The sequence below is a fragment of the Lissotriton helveticus genome, chromosome 6, assembly GCF_964261635.1.
Source record: "Lissotriton helveticus chromosome 6, aLisHel1.1, whole genome shotgun sequence".
Lineage (NCBI taxonomy): Eukaryota > Metazoa > Chordata > Amphibia > Caudata > Salamandridae > Lissotriton > Lissotriton helveticus.
The window spans coordinates 159244232-159264293 of NC_136067.1; the positions used below are offsets into that span (position 1 = coordinate 159244232).

Sequence of the window (20062 nt, forward strand, 5' to 3'; positions counted from 1 at the left end):
GAGGGTGGTGGCGTCGTAGGTCCGTCGTGTGGGTTGGCATCTTCGGGGGCCAGGGGTCCTGACGCTGGGCGTGGTCCAGGCGCGGACGGGCGTAGACTGGCTTGCCTTTGGCGCGCCTTCGGCGCACAATCGGCGCACCCGCTGCGCGCGTCCGCTGCGCGGTCGCTCTGGGGGCGACATAAGAGGGAAGGAGGGGAGGAGGGGTCAGCTGGGAGACGGGAGGGAAGAAGCCAATGGGTGTGGGGGGCGAGGGGCAGCGGCGGAAAAAAACGGGGCTGAGGAGCCCGGCGGACGAAGCAGGAAGACTCACTCACTCACTCAGGGGTACAGAAAAAAAGAGAAGGGGGCTGGCAGGCACACGGGGCATACAATCAAGGCGCAGGCAGTACAGGCTGCGCTCGTGCAGGGTGGGAGAGCGCCGATCTGGAGGAAGGAGCAGGCGGCAAGAAGACTGGCAGGCGCGGCTGCAGCGGTGGGGAAGTGACCTACCCGAGGGTCAAGGGTGTTTGGGATATAGCTCTCAATTAGCTGGGTGACCTTTACTCAAAGGGTTACCATGACCGCTGGACCCATCTCACACTGTTTACCATTTCTTCTGATCTAGACACCAATTCCACTCTTTCAGCCATCGCAAGGAAAACTAGTACATGATGCTCTACATTTTTCTAAAAACATGCAGCAGTGTTGACTACCAAGTCTCGGCATCACCAACACTAACTGGCCACTCACCAAAGTAAGATATGCCGGAGAAGCCCAAACAAGCCACTGGATTAAGGAAGTTCAAGTACTTCTTTTGCTGCAGATGAAAATACGCTCAGGAAGTGGTCAGCAGACTACTGCCACTACCCATTTTTAATGAGTCCTTTGACACTTTTCGTTACAAAAGGAAGGACCGACCATATACCATAATAATCCCATAGGCCAAAGACTGTCATTCATGCAGCTATCTTGATAGCAAACAAACAGCTAATCAACATTTACAGGAATAGATCTGTCTAGTATGTCTTCGACGTGTAGCGATCACCAAAACAAATAACAAATAGCATTTTGCCCGTAAAGTTAGAAGTGGGTGGGGAATGTCTGGCACCTGGAGCTGAGAGCTTAAAAACCACGGTGTAGGTGAAATTCACAGACTTGATCTAATTCTTTTACTTATAATACATCGGTCAACTAATATATAAGGCTGTTAACTGGAAACGTCATCTTGTGTTGAAAAGGTGCTCATTTGGTCTCCTGGCTTTGGCTTTTGTAACCAGTGTACAGCGCACATTGTATTATGTTGGAGTAAAAGGCACAATGCATGGTTTGAAGACAAATTATTAGCTATGGTTGTGTTTCATCTTTCCTTTTTAGATTTCTTGCTAAACTTTGGTTTGCATTTGTGTTTGATACGACACATTGCCGACATGTATGTTGCTCTGAGTCCCAGTTAGCCAATGGTAGCTTTAGCTTCATGTCTACAGTCTTTAAATCATTATTCGTGCTACATTTAAAGTCTCAGCCAAGACTGTGGTTATTCCTGTTCGAACATGCTGTCTGTCCATGCGCTGGATGTGATGGCCCCTCTATCAGATTGACCATTAAACTAGCTTGAAAAAGTTTACAGGACATTTGCAGCTATGCAAAATATTTGGTGAGCTGGGCAAGTAATTACAGAAACTGGTTACAAAGTCCCCATCAGAAGAGGAGGGCTGGTCAACACACACAAGACAACATACTCCTACAAAGCCCAGTTGGAAGGCTTTTAATCCTATATAGAAAAATACCCTGGTATATATTAAGGGGTCTATTCACAAAGGAAGTAATAAAAATAGATTTTCTTTTCTTTTTTAAAGAATCTTTGCACAACTGTAGCATTACTAGTTTCTGGAATCTACAAAGACGTAGCTGATAATTTGTTAGAATTGCAGGAAGAAGGAAAGGGAAACAGAGAAGAAATTAGAAAAAAATCTAAAGATTAAGTAAAACAAGGAAGAAAACATAAAGCAAGGTTTAAAGCTCAATAGGTCCATTTGACGCAACAATTAAAACATTTTAACAGGATTTTGGGTCTTGTCTACAATCTTTTTCATCTACCTCCATAGTGAGTGAAATGGAGATGCAATTTATCTACAGCTGTAGAAAGAAGTATTGTGAATCTACATACACTTCAATGCATTAATGACGCTAAGGAACTAGTTCACGGCCAACAGGCTGAATACTTACTCCAACCTGACTGGGTTACTACTGTCCGTAGATTTATCAAACAGCCAGCGAAAAAAGAAAGCCAAGCTAAAAAATAAAGAAAAAAGAGAAAAACCAATGTTATTGAGAGCAGGTATTTGTAGAAAACATTATTTTTGCTGTATTTTACATGACGAGTGTGAAAGATTGTTATTGTATTAATCTTATTTAAATATTTTATCATAAAATTCCCGATTACCAGGAAAGCTAAATCTAAAAGAAACTATACACTGAACTAAAAGCGAAACACCACAAAATTACAATTCAGATTCACCACATGGTACATAGAGTTTGGGGATCATTCTCTTTAAAAAGAAAAAAAGGATCCTGTAGGTTAGGAGACAGAACACAATGTCTTAATCTCTGAATGACACAGATGTTACAGTTTTAAGAAATAAATTGCACTCCTGGCCTTTAATTTGCACCACAAAGGCCTCCTCAACCAACAGTATTTTCTACTCCTTGACAAATGAATGAAGTTGTATCAGCACTGTAGACTATCATGCCAGGAGACAAATGCTGCCATGGACCTATTTATTGAGCCCTATTTCAGCAGTGTTTATGGGGTCTGTGTTAGCTGTATTTCACATTTGTCGACCACACCAACCCCATACGGGTAGAGAAATATTTGCATTCCGTATGTGTAAATGATGTGTACAAGACCCACACTACTCCTTCCTTCAGTGTGGCACCCTTGATAGGCCGATGCACAGTGCTGGGATAGGCTCCGTCCTCAATAATATGGAAGAAAAAAGTCACTACTTAATTAGGGAGCAAACACTCACCTCGAGTATCATTTCTTAAATACATACTTTTATTACTTCTACTTCAATCGGATGATCCAGGAGTTCAGTGCCAGAGATCCTTTTCCTAACGATGAGGAAAAATTTTTCTTCCAAACAGCTAGACCATGTACAATTTTTTGCCTCCAAATCTAAGATTTGTGTATGCTGATTTTTTAATCCACTTTTTATAGCAGACAATGTAATAACCATATAATTGGCACTTAAATTTTCATTTATACTAATTGTATGTGATTTTTTTTAAAGAATTAAAATATTTAGTGTAATACTGTATACATTTTTTTAACTGATTTATACAAATAGCTTTTGTTATCCTTCAGTAGGATCAAAAACATCCAATAAATGAAATAAAAAGGCAGAATTCAAAATGGGATAGTTGTTACTGCTAACAGTGGATTTCAAAAAGGTTTTCACAAGTAAATGTAAAATAGTTTATTTTCTACAATACCTACAAACACAAGGGGGAAGAGACGTCCTTAAGAGGTATTTTTCTGTCCTTTCTATCAATTACTAAACACACAGTAAAGAGAACTAGGGCATCATATATCTGTCAATAGCTACTTGGTACAGATATGCCCATAGGAATTGAAAGGCCCTCACCATGGTGGCAAGCTTCATCCTCAGACATTCCCACACAAACTCACATGTGCTCAAGCAGGGCGAGCAAAAAAAGTGGGCACAGCACACAGGGGTGACATACAAAAACACTGTGTACAGTGAAAATGGAGGTGTTTATTAAAAACCAAATGCTTTAAAACTCATGCATTCAACAGGTAATCTTACCAAAGGCTTAGACTACTTGTACTATAACCAGGAAGAAGAAAGGGTGTCATCCTGTAGTCACACACTTAAAAAAACAAAAACATATGTAGGTTTTTTTACGAAAGCATTAATTTATTGATAGCATGTTGGACAAAAAAGTACATCACCAATGCCAAATCACTTGACTATATCAATAACACCCTTTTAAAATAAAACCTCACCAAACATTTCAGTATCTTTGATTAGGAGGAGGAGTAGAAAGGATTACCACAATAAGGAATCAAGGAAGTGCACTGTGTGCACCTTAATTTGAATGGGGTAGGCCACCTTCACAGTTGCTTCCTCCTTAGTCCCGCAGTCTGTGCCACTGTGATGACAGGAACAGTTTTTAAAGCCCCAAAAACATGACTGTACTATGATCACTTATCGGGTGACCAGGGCTATTCAGTAATTCGTCAGTCATCTTGCAGTGGAACAAATCATGAAAAAAATGTTTAGTGTCCTTTGATGCATTTTATTCCATTAGCCATCTTGGTAGATGTAAGCAATGAGTGTGAAACCATGGCACGCTGAAGCGCAATCAAGTAATCGGGAGGGGCTATTTGGCGATCTGTCGGCCATTTTGAAGTGGCGATAATCTTATGAAATTGTAGTGGATAGCCGATGAAAGATAGACGAGAACTACTGTACTAAAAACAAAAACAGTCATTGTAAGGTTCAAACAGAAAAAGTGGCTGCAGCACTCAGGGGTGAACTGTGTAAATAAACTGTGTCCAGTGAAGTTAGATGTGCTTATGAAAATCCATCATGCTTAAATCTCATGCATTCAACAGGTAACCTTAACAGTATGTTGTACAAAAACGCACATCATGGATGCAAAATCATTTGACTATACAAATACCTCGAGTGGGAGGGATGGGAAGAGAACCAATGGGTTTGAGTGACGTGCCAGATTCCAAATCGAAGAGATGGGCATCATTTTAAAGCTAAACATCACCAAACAGGATTTTCCATCCCTCTAAAACAACACAAAAACCTTTGCTGCCCAATTTTATTTTCAAATCTTTATTAAGTTTTGCAACTGAAATCCCACCGCAGTGGTACCAATATACAAATGTTTGATGTAAAACAAGAAAAACAGCTGCGCAAGGCTCGCTAAACCAATCTTCATTCCATTATCCCCTCATGTAACAAAACGCATAACGATAGATCCCTCCAAGAGTGTGACTGCGGGTTCGGAACAGTGAATCCTTTCCCCATTTGGAAAGATCATCAACGAGTACCATTACACTCCGTGTTCCCATCGCACCCCCCCGTTCTCATTCAACCCCACCAGTCAGTGCTCCCCTGGAGCTGTAAGGGGGCTGTATAATCCGCCACCCGCCAGGGGCCCCAGATTTTATTTAATTTTTTGTGCACCAGTTCCTCAGCCCTCATGCACCAATCCATGCCCATCTCCCATTCCCGTGCAGATGGGGTTATACCACTTCCCCATCTCCGGATCAAGTCACATCGCACCACCATCTTAGGGACATTACGAAAGCGGAGTATGTAGTTCCCAGTCTGATCTCCCCACACTTCCAAGACCACTAGTTGCGGGGTGATGTGTTCACAATGTCTACGGTATCTGAGAGCCTATCCTGCACTCCCTTCCAAAAGCCTTGAATCTTTGGGCACCTTCAGATCGAATGGAGTAATGTCCCACTGTGTCCACACCCACGTGCGCTAAGGTCGGTGTCTATTTTACCCATAAGAAACAGCCTGGTCCTGGTGTAGTCCTGCCCTGATCACAGCCTCACGGGGGAAGCAGCAGGCTGCCCCCAATCATCATCCTCCAACCTACTCAGGTGCTACCAACATTTACCGTGAGGCTGCTGAGTGCGGCAAGACTATTGTGTAGCAGGGTAGAGTATTGTTGTGACACCGCATGACTAATCACGGGAACCCCCAGGACTCTATATTCCAGAGGAGTTTTTTTTGGGATCACTGTCATTTGGCCTCCATAGCCCATAGGATATATGACAATTGTCGGTATTGGAGGTTTTGAAAGCCTGGCAGCTCATATCGTTTTTGCAGCTCAGCCAATGGCATGAAGTTACCGTTGTACCAGACATCTCCTACTTTGGACATGGCCAGAAGGTCCCTTTTTTAATATACCCTTCTATTGCACACACCCTCTCTAGTAAATCTGCCTCTCAAGCAGGATCTGTAGTGTCACTTTAGTATTCCATCCCAGGGCTGTTGTTCAGTGACATAGCAAGAGGGGGGGTGGGGGGTGAGGGGGATCTTCAATCGGCCGCCACGGGGCAGCAAAGGAAACGGAGCAATATCGCCAGCTCCCCGCGGGGTGGCAAACGCAGGGACTTCCACAGGCAGCCAAAGGGCTAGCTACGCCACTGTTCTTGTTGGATGAGAAAGCCCAATCATTAACTACCTGAAGCTGGTACACCCACTAGTAGAGATGAAGCTTAGGAAGGGCAATCCACCGCCTCTCCAGGGGTTTCCTGATCAGCTTGGCCACGGCTACGGCTATCCTCAAGGCATTCCAGCACCCCAAATAAGGTCTGGTCACATCGTCCACTGCTGTGAAAACCCCTCCGGAACATCAAATGGAGTGTTTTGTATGACGTAAAGAAATGTTGGCAGGTAAACAATCTTATAAAGGTCAGCCCTACCCAGCAGAAAAAATTGGAGTCTTTGCCAGCAGTCCCAAGTATGACTAGAAAACCGCCAGAATCTGGAGGGTTGGAGGCATGGAGCGGTCTGGGTCAGCCAGGTACAGCAGTATGTCATTGGCATAAGGAAATACGACATCTTCCCACTAAGGGTATGAGCGTGCCCCACTGTATCCAAAATACCAGTGTTTTAACTGTCACAGCAAAAGTAGGGGGATAAAGGGCATCAGTGGCGAAAGCCCCTGCCAAGGCCAAATTTCATCCAGTTACCTTTTACCCTGGCAATAGGATTTTTATAGAGGTGCCGCACCCAGGAAACATGGTTTGGGCCAAAACTCATCGTGTGCAGTACAGCCCGCAGATAGGGCCATTCAAGAAAGTCAAACGCCTTCTCGGCATCAAAAGGGAGTAGGATAGCAAATTCAGTTATTCTGCCCTTACGGGTTAGGCACCCCACCAGTTGCCTCCGGCTGTGTCTTGTTGCCTGATAGGGCATACATTCAGACTGGTCAGGCCCCACCAGGGAGTCTATCACCCACATTAGGTGATTTGCAAGGATCTTCACCATGGTCTTGGTTTCTAGGTTGAGCAAGGAGACTGGCTGATTGGAGGCACACTCGCTAAAGGGCTTTCCAGCTTGTGGATCAGCACTATTGTGGTCTTTCCTCTGATCCCACCAGAGGACCCCATCTTGTTGGGCTCTGTAGACCTTATCTTGCATTAGAACCGCCTACCAGGAGGAAATGCACTTTAAGAACTTAGCTGGTAGGCCATTAAGGTCCTAAGATTTCCGTCTTTCATCTGGCCAATAACCTCTGAGATGTCCATCTCCGTAATCTCAGCTGGGAGGTCCACTACAAAGTCCCCCAGGCTATTTTCATCCTCTCCGATCCAAGTTTGGTATATTTGGTGGCCTAGTCCGTCAGTTTCCATTCTCCCATCGGTTGAGGTAATACCAAAGAGACTCAGGGCACGCAAAGCGGGTGCAAATGCCCACTGTGCACCCGGGCCACTTATTTAATACGGCACCTGAACACAAACGCAAACACACCAAGGGCCCTTTTGGTGTGTGAGGGGTATTTAAAGAACACAGTGTGCTCCCCACCATTGTAGGGACCATACCAATCACACTTCTGTGGATTCCTTTTATTTCCTTCCTGCTCTATTGTCACTTTCAGTTTTGGATGAAGGTCACAAAATGGAGGAAGGACTAAATAGGAAAAATTGGCACTTTTGAAAATAAATAATTAAAGGTAGATGCCTTGGTGGTATTTATTTTAAATATTTTTGATTAGAAAGGTGGATACCCTCTAATCTTTGGAACCCAGATATGATCAGTGACAATGCTTCCTACAGATTCACTTGTTAGACCAATTAACCAGACACAGTGGCCGCCTTGATGAACACAAACTTTTTGGGGCATTTTGAGTAGGTTAGATGAGTAAGATCTTACAAAGCATGCTGGTTGATACCAGGTGAAAAAGAATTCTGATACAGGGAGGTTGGGAACTAGAGTGAGCTTTGTGGCAAATGCATAGACCTTTGTAGAGGGAACTTTTGGTGAAAAGTAGCCAATGAATTTTTACCCAGTAAGGGCAATCAAGTAGGAGGCAAGGAGCAGTCTTTTAGATTACCTGTATCCATTGAAATTAGTATTTAGGAAAAGCTCTGTTTTAAGGCATTGACGCAGTCTAGTCTTGATCCAATTATGGCCCGGGTGACCACAAAACAGTTGTCATGGGGCAGGAAAAGAAGAATGTTTCTCAAATAGATGAAAAGTGCCCGGTTTCATCTGAACTATATTAGAAAAATGAAACCACTGATCTCCACGGCGGACCTCAAACTGGCAGTCCAGTCCTTATTTATTTCAAGGATTGAATATGGATGTACAGCTCTAACAGGTCTATCAAAAATGTCCACAGCTCCACTATAGGCGTGTATAAATGCGGTGGCTAGACCCATTACTGGATCCAGAAAATATGCCCATATCTCCCCTCACCTGAATGCACGGAACTGGTTACCATACGAAGACAGAATTCAATTCAAACTGGCATGTACTACACACAAAGCGCTCCCCTACAAAACTCCAAGGTGCTTAGCTCAGAAAATAGAGCTTTCAGGGGGAAGCAGACCAGCTAGGAGTGCCAGAGAGCTGCTGCTGAAACCACCCATCTTTCGGAAGAAGAAAACGTATGACAGAGCTTTCTCTGGAGCAGCCCCCAGAATCTGGAATTCACTCCCTCCAAACATTAGAACAATTCCAAACATAGCAACATTCAAGAAGGAAGCAAAGATCTTCCTAATAAGCAAGTTCCTTCCATAGGCTACACTGTTCACTTTAGCATCGTGACTAATACCCAAACGTCGATCGTGAACCGTTTCTGATGTAGAACTCACGGAAAGCACATCAGAACCATGTGTATAGAAATACTGTTACACCTTGTAAAATTGTTTTTTTGTTGAAACCGATAAGAAAGTAATGTACAGGTATATTACAGATATTAATGCTGCTATTCACACTGTATTACAAATATTCCACATGTAACTGTGAAGCCCTCTGATACCCAAGGGTCAAGTCTGCGCTATATAAAACTCTATAAATAAATAAACAAGTGGAATTCAATTTGGAGATTTGGGAATGGAAAGTAAAATCTTGATAAATGATGAATCCCAGATTGAGAGCTTCTAAAACAGCATGTAGGCAGACGTTAAAGTTAGAAGGCAACCAGCAAGAGGACCTCGAGGACTGGTAGCTACCAATGATGAGTAGCTCAGTTTTATCTCTATAACTATACCATAGCTGGAGTTTATCCTGACGACTATCACCCTAAAACGATTAAGAAAGTTAAATACATATGAAATCAGTTGTTCGTCCATCCTGAGAATAATCTGAGTATCAAGAGCATAACATTTTAATTCATTCTAGGCCAAAAGATCTGATGAGTTTGGCAAAGGGAGCTATGTAAAGATAAAGGAGCATTGGGCTGAGTAAAGAGGCCTATGAAACACCACATGTGACATGCCTGAAGTCTGATTTTAAAAGGAGGCAGACTTCCTGCAATCTGTGGTCCAGATTGGAGTTAAACCAGTGTGGAAGCTGATCTCCTTTCACTTTCATACGCATCACAATTTTGCCTTATGGTAACTCGAGGTGTGTTTACAGTGTCCTCCACCTTGTACCGATGCCAACAGGATCATGCGTCGTTGTTGTTTCGTTTATTCCATATAAAGAATTGAATGTCTCACACTAATAAACTGAAAATTGTTCCCATAGACCTCTGTACTGTGCACCAAGGACACTTCAACTGTCCCAGGCCATGGACATACAATATCCATTGGACTGCCGAACAGTGAGAATGTCTGCACTTTCAACAGAATCCGCAAATGTATTTTGTAGTAAATTGTTTCTTATTGCCTGTTCTCTATTGGTGCATATCCTAAGAAACGTGTACCCATGTAGAATTTATGACTTTCTTTGTCTGAAGTCCTATAAAAGGGTGTAGATTTCTATGAGAAGACACTTCCCTTTCCCACTCTTAGAAGGCGAATCTATGCTGGATTTCACCTAGAACTGTACTCAGTTCTTGGTACTTATAACATGTGCTTTGCTGCTAAATTCCCTAATGGCATATATTTGGTGATCTGTCTATAATTCTTCATACAGAGCTTTCAACCGACAATGAACCTACAACCTTAGTCTGTCATTCTTGTTAGAATGTTTATCAGCTGAGTCAGAGGCACTCATCAATAAATGGTCCTGACAAATGATTGCTATGCAAACACCAGCTTTACAGACACGATCGATGTGAAGAGTTTTATCGCCTGCCAAATATGCAGAGGTAAGATCTGAAGCATAGGTTTCTTTCAGATAAGGCTCCGTTAAGCAAAATATTCCTAGGATAGTGATCGTGAATGAAATCAAAAGTTTGGATTTCATGTTTAGGTAAAGATCTCACATTTGTATCTCTGAGCAAAAAATATACATGTTGTTGACTAGGGACACTTCCATAAAAAGTCAAGTTTAGTGTCGGCACGAGGGATAAGAGTAAAGATCAGAGGGGAAGTATGGTCTCGTAAGGAAAGCAGGGATAAAGTAAGGACTTTGAGCACTCAGAGTTGCGATGACTGCTAAGATTAGAATGGCTTATTTAATGGTGGTTCCTTTGAGGATAATGCCAGGGACAGAATAACCAGAGAGTGGTGGGCAGTGCAGCTTCTGGCTATACTGTGGACTTCAGAACTGGAGCAAAGTATTCTCCTTATCTTGCATGTTTACTACCTTGCATCTTTGTTTCTCAGTTGATCATATCGACTGAGCCCTGCACCGGCAACTCACTTGATCAATCTATCCACCTTTCAGTTTTTTTTGACTGTTCTGTGTATACTGTAAACTCGACTGTTGCTGTCAAAACACAATGTATGATGTTTTTGTAGAGGAATTTCAGTCTGTTCTTATTTTCTGAGTGCCTTCATGATGAATATCAGCAAGAGTACTGTTTGTAATAAATTAATCTGTAGGAACTCTTATTACAAATCCAACAGAAATCAACATGTTATTGTATACATGTGCTGCAATACCTATACGTGTAACATATATAGGTATTGGAGCAATATGCGTTATTTTAAAATATGCACAACTGCTTTGAGAGACCAGGATGCGCCATGAACATGTGTGCAGTTGCAGGATGTTGCTGTGTGCTCAATTTTTATTATATGGTGCTGTTTGGAGTACATGGACTAACTCAGTAACAACATGCACTGTAGACCACACAATGTCTTGAGAAACAGACAGCACCATTCTAAACACCCGGACACACTCAAGTTCAGCCTAGATAGCTAATGATGTCACAGTCTTCCTCATTGAAAAGATCACAAGAATCTACAATGATTTCAGGAATACAAACTTTACTTCGGACCTACCCCCACAGACCAGGAGATGATACTACATAATGGTCCATATATAACCAATTAGACTTGGAATCCATCCTACTTACTTTAACATAAACCAAACCATCCTCGTATGTAGACGATCCAATTCCAGCAAACCTACTAAAAACACGTGCTAAACGCATCACCCCTTTTTTCTAAAGATCATCAACTCATCGCTTAAGAAAGGTGTATTCCCATTTGCCCTCAAAGTTGGCCAGATCACTACTTATGTGAGGGCACCTTATCTGGACCCCCACTGACTTTCAAAACTTGAGACCAATCTCCAAGTTGCCTTTCTTACGAAAGTCTCACAAAAAGACTTAGCCAAACAAATTCTCACCCATATCTTCAAAAACATCTTAAATACCTAGCAATCTGGGTTCCACCTACAATGCAGCACAGACTCTGCACCCTTCAAATCATTGATAATGTCCTCAGGTGATGGATGAAGGCAAGGTCTGTCTGTTAGTGCTGCTCGAATTGTCTGCAACATTTTTCATGAAAAACTTGTGGTTTGTATCCATGTTTACAATTCTCTAAAAAATAATGAGAATGAAGGAGACAGTACTTCAATAATTCTAATCCTTCATCACTTCCAAACAACAGTTTGTGAAAATGGGCAAATTCACACTCCCTCCCACTTTCTTCTAGTGTATCACATGGATCTATCCAGTCAATACTTTACATGGAGGGAATTTCAATTCATCATTCTGCCGATGACACCTCAATAAGCTCAAGGTATTGAACTCTTCAGGCATCTATTACCGCAAAAAATATGGTTGCTTTCTCCTTTAAACTTAGCCCCTGTAAAATGTAATGCCTTCTGCTAACTACACTGAACGCTCTCATTTCTGACTGAAGAATTTTACTGACCTGGGCTTTCTACTAACACAAGTGCCCCTTGCTAAACATTCACCCTAAATAATAGTATTTCCATGGCTAAACACATCTGTAATCTAAAACTGCATCTTCCCAACATCACCTTCTTACAAAAATGAAACCCTCCAACCCAACCAAATATTTAAGGACCGTGGGACAAGCTCTAGTACTATCTTAGCTTGAAAGCAGCAATGGCCTACTCGCAGAAATCCCCATAACTAATCGCACCCCTCCGAGGACCATCCTACAAACGGCTTCTCAGCTCATGAAAGGCGCACAAAATAAATCTGGTGGCATCACCCCCATCCTGAACGACCTTCATTGGTTGTCTTGAGATGCTAGAAATTACTTTAACATTTCTTGCATTACCCATAAAGTTATACACCAAGGTCTGCTTGCCTGCCTAAATAACAAACTCAAGGCCTCTGGAGGGAAGAGAAGATCTAGGAACCTAGCTTGTATGACTCCGGAAATTCAGAATTTGAAAAGTCCAAGACCCTGAACCAGACTCTGGAACAACAAGTCTGCAGACCAACAATAATCTTCTCCACTTCAGAAGGAACCTGACAACTCACCTATTCAGATCGTATCTATACATCCTTTCTCCTGGACAGTCTCTGCTCCTCTCTAATTCCACAATGACCAGGTTTCTCCACCACTAAGTTACCTCCTTCATCCATTGCACTCCTATATGGTTTTCTGTAAAGTGCTGCTCATCCCACGTGGCTACGTCTGTGCTATATAAATACATACATAAATATATTATATGGTCTCAGAGGTGCAATCGAATAACTAAACTGCACTGAATACACATGCAAATCACCAGGAAGAGGGCAGTGTGCTGTATAGTGGGTGCAGGGAGCCAGGCATCACCTTAATGCATATGGAGCCGAGCGATGCAAGAAACAGGCAGTAGCCATGCTGTTCTCCTTTATGCTTACCGCTTTAACCCAACTGATGAACCTAGAACATACTTTAACTATTTCTCACTATGTTGGACTACTGGTTATCACTCAAAATATTCTGATATAGTTAACAAATCTCTATCTTAAACTATTGTAAACAAACAGATGGAAACACTTTGCAATCTTCGTAAAATATATGTTAAATCTTGAAAGACCTCCATCAAACAAATATGTTCTTATAATACAACTAAGAAGTGGACAGTTACCTGGTCAAGCCTAGGGACGGTAAAATCAACACCATGAAAATCAGGAAAAAGTAGACTTTGTACATCATGACTCTGTTTTCCGTTGACCTAAAAAAAAGAGGATAAATATGAAATATGAAGCAGAAAACAATAACCATTGATTAACACTTTGAAAGTAACTCACATGACCACAACACAAAAAGACCTGAGCTGTGCAACAGGTATACACAGTATTAACTATAGTTAGTCCATTGCTTACTTTGTAAGCTAACACCAGTGCAAAGATCCACAACTTAAGTTGTATCTAACAGAGGACAAAGCTACATGAAAATAACAGGCAGGCAGTAGAAAACAACTCCCATGACTCACCTAGTCCAGTGCGACTCCAGCAGGGTTGAATAGTAGACTATGGATGGAAGGAGACTTGAGAAGGACCACAGGAGAACAGTTGGGAAGAACTGGCTAATGATCGGGCTCTGCAAGGGATACAAAAATTCGAATTACAACGTATTATCTCATAGGGCTTGCATACAGTGCTGCATATTTAGAAGTATTGACTTCAAAGTGCTTCAAACAGTGTGCATCCCTCAGTCCCTGTCATTTGTGTATTTTGTATTTTGTGGTGGTATTTATAGAGCGCGACGGTCGCTCCGGAAGGAGCATCTTGGCGCTGACAAAATCCCTGTGGTGGATCACATCCAGTATTTAAGGGGAAGAAGAGGTTATATGGCGGCTTTGACGTAATCATCCTTGAGACTGAAGATCCAGGTTTTGAGCAATTTTCTAAGAGGTTTTTCGTGGGTTATGAATCTCAGGTTTTTGGGCAAGAGGTTCCAGGCCTTTGAGGCCAAGAGGTGTAAGGTTTTGCCACCTTTTGTTTTCAGATTGAATTTGGCAGGGAGGATGAGGTTGTCGTGGGAGGAGCGGAGAGATCTAGACGGGTTATAGTGGGGGAAGCGTTTGGTGAGGTATTGTGGCCCGGAGCTATTGAAAGCCCGGAAGGCCACCAACAGCATCTTAAAGAATATTCTTTTAGGAAGGGGAAGCCAATGCAGAGATTTTAGAGCAGCGGAGATGGATGATTTTCTGGGCAGCTTTAGGACGAGTCGTGCTGCAGTATGGAGGATACTCTGGAGCTTGTTAAGTGTGGACTTTTTGGCTCCAGCCAGAAGACCATTGCAGTAATCCAAGCGTGAGACAATTAGGGCTACTGTCACCGTTTTTCTGGAGTCAAGAGGTAGAAAGTCGAAGAATTTTTTCAAGGACTTGATGATACCAAAACAACGGCCCGCTACGGTCATGGCGTGGTGATCAAAGGAAAGATCACTGTCAAATAGGATGCCAAGATTTTTAGCAGTGGTTACGGTCTTGGGAGGGGCAGTGGAGTTATCTGGCCACCAGAGGGCTGGGCAGAAGGTGGTATTTTTTCCCATGGGAAGGATCTCCGTTTTGCTGGAGTTGCATTTGAGGTGATTTAGGTCCATCCAGTGGAAGATAGCTGTTAGGCAGTTTTTGAGGTTGAGTTCTGCAACCGTGGAGCTTTTCTCCAAGGGTACAATAAGTTGGGTGTCATCGGCATACGATGTTACAGGTATGCCGAAGGACTCGATGAGGGATATGAGGGGAATGAGGTAAATGTTGAAGAGGAGGGGGCTTAAGATGGAGCCCTGGGGGACCCCCGAGGAGACTCTCTTCTCGTTGGAGTGGAAAGGACCGAGAGCGATGGTTTGGGATCTGTCTGTTAAAAAGGATTTTATCCAGGCCAGAGCCACATCAGAAATACCAATGTCTCCCAGTCTGTTGAGCAGAATGGTATGAGAGATGGTGTCGAATGCCGCAGTAAGGTCTAAAAGGATGAGGACCACGTTCTTTTTCTGGTCTTGGAGCATTTTAATCGAGTCAGTAAGCTCGATCAAAGCCGTTTCGGTGGAGCGATTGGGGCGAAAACCAGATTGTTGCGGGTGAAGTATGTTGTGAGTTTCAAGATATAGTTTAAGTTCCCTGTAAACTATATGCTCAGTAATTTTACCTAAGGCAGGAAGAAATGAGATTGGCCGAAGGTTGGATAGATCTGTTGGAGGTTTGTTAGCTTTTTTCGTCAGGGGCTTAACTATCGCCTGTTTCCACAGGCGCGGAACACAGCCCGTACTTAGGGTGGAATTGACTATTTGATTGATTATAGGGTTTACTACATCAATGAGTTGGTGCATAATTTTAGGGGGACAGGGGTCAGAGGGCGACCCGGATTTGCAGGCCAATATGACTTCTCTGGTTAGGTCTAGGGTGACCGGCGAGAATTTATTTAGAGTGAACTCAGGGGGTGTAATCGGGGGGTGAGCCCGTGAGAGTTGGCCCGCTTCGGTGGATGGAAAATCCTTTTGAATAGATGCAATTTTTTCCTCAAAGTAGTCAGCTATTTTGTTGCATAGCTCTTGAGATGGGGGTATTTCAATTTGTAGAGATTTGGGCTGTGTGAACGATTTCACTATGGAAAAAAGAGTTTTTTGTTTTTGGTTGGAGTCATTAATAGCTTTAATATAGAAGGATTTTTTAGCTGATTTAATGACGGAGTGGTAGTCTTTCCTTAGAAGGATGTATGATAAGCGGTCAGTAGTATCATACGTTCTGCGCCACTTGCGTTCGGCCTTTCTACAGGAGAGACGCGCAGTGGCTACATTGGGAGTAAACCAGGGGGCGTTAGATTTGAATTTTTTGTCTGGTTTACGGAAGCGGTTGGAGGGGGTCCGTGCACAGATTTCTTGAGTGATCCATCCATGAAAGAGGTTAGCGTCGGATTCGATGTCACCGGTGGGGATGGGGACATGGGAGTGGGGGATAGGGTCGAGTTCGAGAGCTTCTTGTATTTTTTTCCAGTTTACAAAGTTGTCAGGGAGCGAGTTGGATTTGCTGGACGAAAGTGGGCGGGAAGTTTTAATGTGGAAAGGGATCAAGCAGTGGTCCGTCCAAATTTGAGGGACGGGGGGAAGGGTGGTGAGGGAGGGAAGATTGGAGCACACACCGTCGAGTGTGTGTCCAAGGGCGTGCGTGGGCAAAGACACGTTCTGCTGAAGTTTAAAAATGTCTAGAGTCTGTAGGAAGTTTACGGCCTGTTGATCAGAATTGGATTCCAGGTGAAGGTTAAAATCACCGAGCAGTGTGAAGTGGGGGTATCTAAGCAGAAGGAGACCCAAAGTATCAGTAAGTGAATCTAAAAAATTGGAGGGGTTACCGGGTGGGCGGTAGATAAGCCCACCTGAGAAGGACAGGGAGTCATTAAGTTTGATAGAGAAACCGAGTCCTTCGATGTCTTTCAGGGGGTCTAAGTTGAATGTATGACATGAGAAGCTGTTTTTTAATATTAATGCTACTCCTCCACCTCTCCCTTTCGGTCTATCCTGTCTAAAGATGGAGAAGCCTTGGGGGAGGGCGATGGCTAAATCCGGATTGCTATTTTCGGTGAGCCAGGTTTCCGTTATCAGGAGGCAATCGAGATCGAGATCCAGGATTAGGTCTCTAACGTCTTGGTTGTGTTTGCACATGGAGCGTGCGTTTATCAATCCACCTTTGAAGTGTGGGTGGATATCCCTGTGAGGAGGAGTAGGGGGTGGAGAGAGAGCTGGGGTGATAGAGAGGGACCATTGGCAAGTATTACAGCGTAATGTGTCCGCAAGGTCTGCCAGATTGAGTTTGCAGGAGCAGCAGTTCTTACCTCGTAGTTGATGGAGGTAGCTGGAAGAATAACTGATACTGGATGTAATTTGGGCAGGGTTTCCAGCGCTAGTCGCGGTCTTGGCGCGGACGGGCGCAGACGGGCTTGCCTTAGGCGCGCCTTCGGCGCGCAAACGGCGCTCCCGCTGCGCTCGTCCGCTGCGCTTCCTGTGCATGCACATATTTAACCCAGAGGGGGGTGTGGCCTAAAGTGGGCGTGGTCAGCGTGCCCGCCTGGTCTGATGGCGGCCGCTGAGATTGATGAGAAGCGCGACAGCGTTAAGGTCGGCTGTGCGCTAAAGTGGGAGCAGTTCCTGGCGGTGGTGCAAGGATTAAAAAGCACAGAGTAAGTGACACCACACAATTTATAAAATAAGATTAGATTTTTAAAATTTCTATTCAAACTCGGTTTTTAGAAATGCAATAGTACCTCCAGCTCCCGGCTTTCCGCCTCAGGAACTGGGTAGGGAAATGTACAGCAGCGCTAGCAGTCAGCGCTTTTGTAGCGTGATCGGGCGGCGTGGCCTAAAGTGGGCGTGGTCAGCGTGCACGCCTGGTCTGATGGCGGCCGCTGAGATTGATGAGAAGCGCGACAGCGTTAAGGTCGGCTGTGCGCTGAAGTGGGAGCAGTTCCTGGCGGTGGTGCAAGGATTAAAAAGCACAGAGTAAGTGACACCACACAATTTATAAAATAAGATTAGATTTTTAAAATTTCTATTCAAACTCGGTTTTTAGAAATGCAATAGTACCTCCAGCTCCCGGCTTTCCGCCTCAGGAACTGGGTAGGGAAATGTACAGCAGCGCTAGCAGTCAGCGCTTTTGTAGCGTGATCGGGGGGCGTGGCCTAAAGTGGGCGTGGTCAGCGTGCACGCCTGGTCTGATGGCGGCCGCTGAGATTGATGAGAAGCGCGACAGCGTTAAGGTCGGCTGTGCGCTGAAGTGGGAGCAGTTCCTGGCGGTGGTGCAAGGATTAAAAAGCACAGGGTAAGTGACACCACACAATTTATAAAATAAGATTAGATTTTTTAAATTTCTATTCAAACTCGGTTTTTAGAAATGCAATAGTACCTCCAGCTCCCGGCTTTCCGCCTCAGGAACTGGGTAGGGAAAGTCGATCGGTAAGTTGTTTACAGAAGGTAAGAATACTACTCTGTATTGGTGAATCGTTCCTGTTTACTCGCGTCCAGAGTTTCCACTCTGGGGTAAAGAATGGCCTTTCGTTGTGGTTAGTAAGGATGGAATATGATGTCCTGCTGTCTGATGTGTAATCTTACCTGTTAAAGTTGGAGGCCTCTTGGTCACTGTTTTATGCAGTAGATACAAATTATTTTCTTTACTCGGAGCTATTTTGTTAAGAAGTAAGGTTGCACTGTCCTTCCATTGTCTTTGTTCTAATAATTCATCCACAACATAAGGAACCACAATAACACTATTTAATCAACACATACAAGTGATCAAATCAAGCTAATCCTATGTGTACACATTACTCAGTCTGATAAAAACACCACGTTACATACAGGTCAGCAAGCCACGAAGCTAAAAAGTCTTATTACTTGCACGCCCTCGTTAGTTAAGACCGTCTGCACGTTTAGCTGGTGACCCTTACACAATTTTAATGCCCTGCTTATGACCCAACCTGAAAATGCAGGCTCCACAATCGCACCATATCATTTGTATTAGCGGAGGAGGAGCAAATTAGGAGGTGCACAATTTGCTCCCAATCACGGTTTGCGCATCAAGGAAAAGGAAGTCATGTACGATTTAAATACTTCCATGCCATTTGCATCTGCAATTTGTGACTTGTCTTTTCCGTCACAAATTATGTGCGCAAATTCTCTAGTCATGCACTATTGCCACCTGATCGCTAATACAGCTTTGGGTGCAAATGGAAGCACGTGACCTAAAGGATTTTGCAGCCCAATAGGAACTGTATTCTTAGGCGTTGCCTGCAAGAAGGGGGAGAAGATCCTAGGTGAACAATTCTTAAAATCTACACTATGAATGTGGCTATTAGGAAGTAGGCTGGAATACTAGGACAATATTAAAACAGTAATAAAACACAGGGCATGGAAGCAACTATTAAGTAAAGGGGTGCCGCTCGCTAGCAGTTTCTTGCTGGACATTGTTGCTACCTGGGATTGCCATAGTTGCGGGACTGCGAGGACCAGCAGCCCCGCTCATTGCTCGCAGCTGGTTTCTCTTCCCGCCTATAACTGCTCGCAGACCCGCTTCGCGGGAGCCGCTCACTAGCAGTTTCTTGCTGGACATTGTTGCTACCTGGGATTGCCATCATTGCGGGACTGCGAGGACCAGCAGCCCCGGTCATTGCTTGCAGCTGGTTTCTCTTCCCGCCTACCTGCCCGCCCATAAATGCTCGCGGCCCCCGCTTCGCGGGAGCCGCTCGCTAGCAGTGTTTTGCTGGACATTGTTGCGACCTGGGATTGCCATCGTTGCGGGACTGCGAGGACCAGCAGCCCCGGTCATTGCTCGCAGCTGGTTTCTCTTCCCGCCTACCTGCCCACCCATAACTGCTCGCGGCCCCCGCTTCGCGGGAGCCGCTCGCTAGCAGTTTCTTGCTAAACATTGTTGCTACATGGGATTGCCATCGTTGCGGGACTGCGAGGACCAGCAGCCCCGGTCATTGCTCGCAGCTGTTTTTTCTTCCCGCCTACCTGCCCGCCCATAACTCGTCGCGGCCCCCGCTTGGCGGGGGCCGCTCGCTGGCAGTTTCTTGCTGGACATTGTTGCTACCTGGGATTGCCATCGTTGCGGGACTGCGAGGACCAGCAGCCCCGGTCATTGCTCGCAGCTGGTTTTTCTTCCCGCCTACCTGCCCGCTCATAACTGCTCGCGCGCTGGCAGTTTCTTGCTGGACATTGTTGCTACCTAGGATTGCCATCGTTGCGGGACTGCGAGGACCAGCAGCCCCGGTC

At 44.3% G+C, this 20062-nt stretch overlaps 1 protein-coding gene across 1 annotated transcript in view; it reads right to left on the minus strand.

The window, feature by feature from the left end:
* TMEM63A (transmembrane protein 63A) overlaps window positions 1-20062 on the minus strand; it is a 399225-nt gene that overhangs the window by 48656 nt on the left and 330507 nt on the right. The window contains exons 15-17 of the mRNA XM_078647542.1: window positions 13791-13897; window positions 13443-13529; window positions 2206-2271 (exon numbers count right to left, since the gene is read on the minus strand). Coding sequence (XP_078503668.1) covers window positions 2206-2271; window positions 13443-13529; window positions 13791-13897 — 260 coding nt within the window. The remainder of the gene's footprint in view (window positions 1-2205; window positions 2272-13442; window positions 13530-13790; window positions 13898-20062) is intronic.